Here is a 3,016-nt window from a genome sequence, read left to right as displayed (position 1 = left end):
ATATCATCACCAAATGCTGCCTTTTGGAGAAAAAATTTGACAGTGTAGACAAGGCCTAGAGAACAATAAGGGATAACCAGTATACACTTGTGTTTCCTGCTGGTGCCTGTTAAGGTTTCCCACAGCACGATGTGTAGGAATTATTGACGAAGGGAGCACCATAAAATATGGAATTGGCATTGAAGGATCGGTTGGTCATAATTCATTTATCTGAATAATGAAAATGTCATTTTTCAGTGTGTGAAGAGAGACCAATATGCTTCATCCATGAGAACAGCCTCCAGTAGTGCATGTAGTGTCCCATATTAATATTTTCCCTCCATCCAGGTATTTGTCCTGCGACCATCACTCTATATCCTGGGCACATACAGGAAGTCAGGTGAAAGTACGGTTCATGCAGGAAACACCGTTCTGCCTCAGCGTTGGAAACATTCTCTCCTACACCATGTCAGACTCCAACTCAACTGACTTCACAAACCCCACGACCTTCATCCTGCTGGGCATTCCTGGCCTGGAGACAGCCCATGTCTGGATGTCCATCCCCTTCTGCACCATGTACACCATAGCCGTCTTGGGGAACTTCACCATCCTGTTCATTGTAAAGACGGAGCCGAGCCTCCATGGGCCCATGTACTATTTCCTCTGCATGCTGGCCATCACCGACCTGGTCCTGTCTACATCCATCGTGCCCAAAATGCTGAGCATCTTCTGGTTCAATTCCAGGGAGATCAATTTCAGTGCCTGCCTCACCCAGATGTACTTCATTCTCAGCTTCTTTTTGATACAGTCTGGGATCCTCGTGGCCATGGCTTTTGATCGCTATGTGGCCATCTGCGATCCCCTGAGACATTCCACCACCCTGACAAACACTATGGTTGCCAAAATTTCCCTGGCCATGGTGCTGCGCGGCATCATGCTCATACTGCCCTATCCTTTCCTGGCGAGGAGGTGGCCATATTGCAGAACCAACATCATTCCAAACACGTACTGTGAGCACATAGCTGTGGTGAAGCTGGCCTGCGCTGACATCAGCGTCAGTAGTTACTACAGCCTCTCTGTGGCATTCTTCGTGATCGGTCAGGATGTGTTTTTTATCGCCTTGTCCTATACCCAGATCCTCAGGGCCATCTTCAGCCTCCCAACAAAGGACGCCCGGCTCAAGACTTTTGGGACCTGCGGCTCCCACCTCTGTGTCATCTTAGCCTTTTACATCCCACATCTCTTTGCCGCCCTCACACAACGGTTTGGGCACAATGTGGCCCTGCATTTGCGCGTTCTCATGGCAAACATGTACCTCCTGGTGCCCCCCATGCTAAACCCCATCATCTATGGGGTGAGGATCCAACAGATCCGTGATAGGCTGCTCCAGCTCTTTACTCATAAAGGGACCTAAAGTTTTCTCCTGGTTCTCCAGCTCTCAGACTGAGCTCTATGGAGAGCTGGCTGGTGACATGGTGCTGGGTCATCTTCCCCGAATCACTGACTGGCTGATAAAAGAGCCATTAAATCCTTGCCTGACCTTAGTGTGATGTGTCAGTGGGACAAACTGGGGAATCTGCCTATGTACAACTCACAGGGTTGCCACCTTTCTAATTGCTGATAACTGGGATCCTCAGGCCCCACCCCAGTGCTCTGCCTCTTCCCCCAGGTTCTGCCCCTACTCTGCCTTTTCCCCTAAAGGCTCCGCCCCTCACTCGTTCCTTTCCTCCCCACCACCTCTCACTCTCTGGATCATCCCTGTGACACTCTGCACTCCAAAGCACCTCCTATTTACCATGGTGATGTAATTATGATATGTTTTGTACAAAGTTTGCCCTGTGAGGTATCATTCTAAAAGTCTTGATCTGCTAAACATTGATATCCCCTTGGGTTGTATGCGCTCTCATTGTATGTCAAGCTATGAAATCTTGCTATGTGTGAGTTACTAAAGTGTGATGTGAGGCTGGAAACACCAAAAACCAGCCTTTCAGGTATATCAAAGGAGTAGCCAGACAGTGTTAATTGCTGTTGTCAACACTCATCCAGGGAAGAATCCACTAGCACAGGAAGTCGGTATAAGAAAGCCTTCTCAGAGGGAGTACGGAGACAATGGAGAATGTTTGGCCAATGAGGACACACACACCCACGTCACATACACAGACTTTCCAGCAATCTGGAAGAAACTATAAAAGATGGGTAGTGACATCATCATTTGCCTTCACTCCCCCACAACTCAGCACCTGCAAGAAGCTCAGGAAGACCAAGGACTTTGAATGGGGGAGAGGAACCCAAGCTGCAAAGGTGATGCAGCCTGTGCCTCAAGAATCTGTAAGACTCCTTGTATCATCAGTCAGGGTGAGATATTGCTGATTCAAATCCTATCTAGTGTGTACAACTCATAGACTGCAAATTTGTTTGATTTCCTTGGTAACCTGCTTTGATCAGTTTGTTATCTCTTATAATCACTTAACATCTGTCCGTCTGTTGTTAATAAACCTGTTTTATGTTTTATCTTAACCAGCACATTTTGGAGTCAATTGTTTGGGAATCTTAGCTCTGTTAACAAAGGCTGGTGAATATCTTCCCTCCATCGAGTGGGGAGCAAACTATTTAAAGAGTTTACGCTGTACAGATCACTGTGCAGTACAAGATGGTCTAATTCTGGATTTTTGATCCAGCAGGGCTGCAAAGCTGGGGAGCTGGGAAATTGGCTGATGCATCCATTGTTGGTTCATGAGTGGTTTAGGTAAAGCACTCAGGTAACTTAGTTGGGTGTGTGGTGCCACGTGCTGTCGTGTTGGGTGATAACAGGGCCCAGAGGGGCTGGCTGTGTGTCACCAGCAGAGCAGGGGGAGAGGCCAACCCAGCTGAATGGTTTGGGGGCACAGTGGTTCCATCAGCTTCCAGGCTTCACCCTGGGAGTACATCCCATCACAATCTCCACCTCTCACCCAGCCGCCCGTGCTGGGCTCCCTCTGCTCCGGGGCTGGGACAGGAGCTGCTGCAGTCTGACAAGCAGCCTGCCTGTGGGTAAGAG

General features: G+C 48.7%; 1 protein-coding gene across 1 annotated transcript; it reads left to right on the top strand.

The window, feature by feature from the left end:
• The first annotated feature begins 445 nt into the window (after positions 1–445).
• Positions 446–1,393, top strand: LOC120398674 (olfactory receptor 52R1-like). The gene has a single exon (XM_039526225.1). The coding sequence runs from the start codon at positions 446–448 to the stop codon at positions 1,391–1,393; it is 948 nt and encodes a 315-aa protein (XP_039382159.1).
• Positions 1,394–3,016: the final 1,623 nt, after the last annotated feature.

The sequence above is a fragment of the Mauremys reevesii genome, linkage group 1 (assembly GCF_016161935.1).
Source record: "Mauremys reevesii isolate NIE-2019 linkage group 1, ASM1616193v1, whole genome shotgun sequence".
Classification (NCBI taxonomy): domain Eukaryota; kingdom Metazoa; phylum Chordata; order Testudines; family Geoemydidae; genus Mauremys; species Mauremys reevesii.
This window is presented reverse-complemented; position numbering and strand designations above follow the sequence as displayed.

Excerpts from the sequence above, each read along its gene's own strand:
- LOC120398674 (XM_039526225.1), top strand. The coding sequence starts at position 446 with ATGTCAGACTCCAACTCAACTGACTTCACAAACCCCACGACCTTCATC.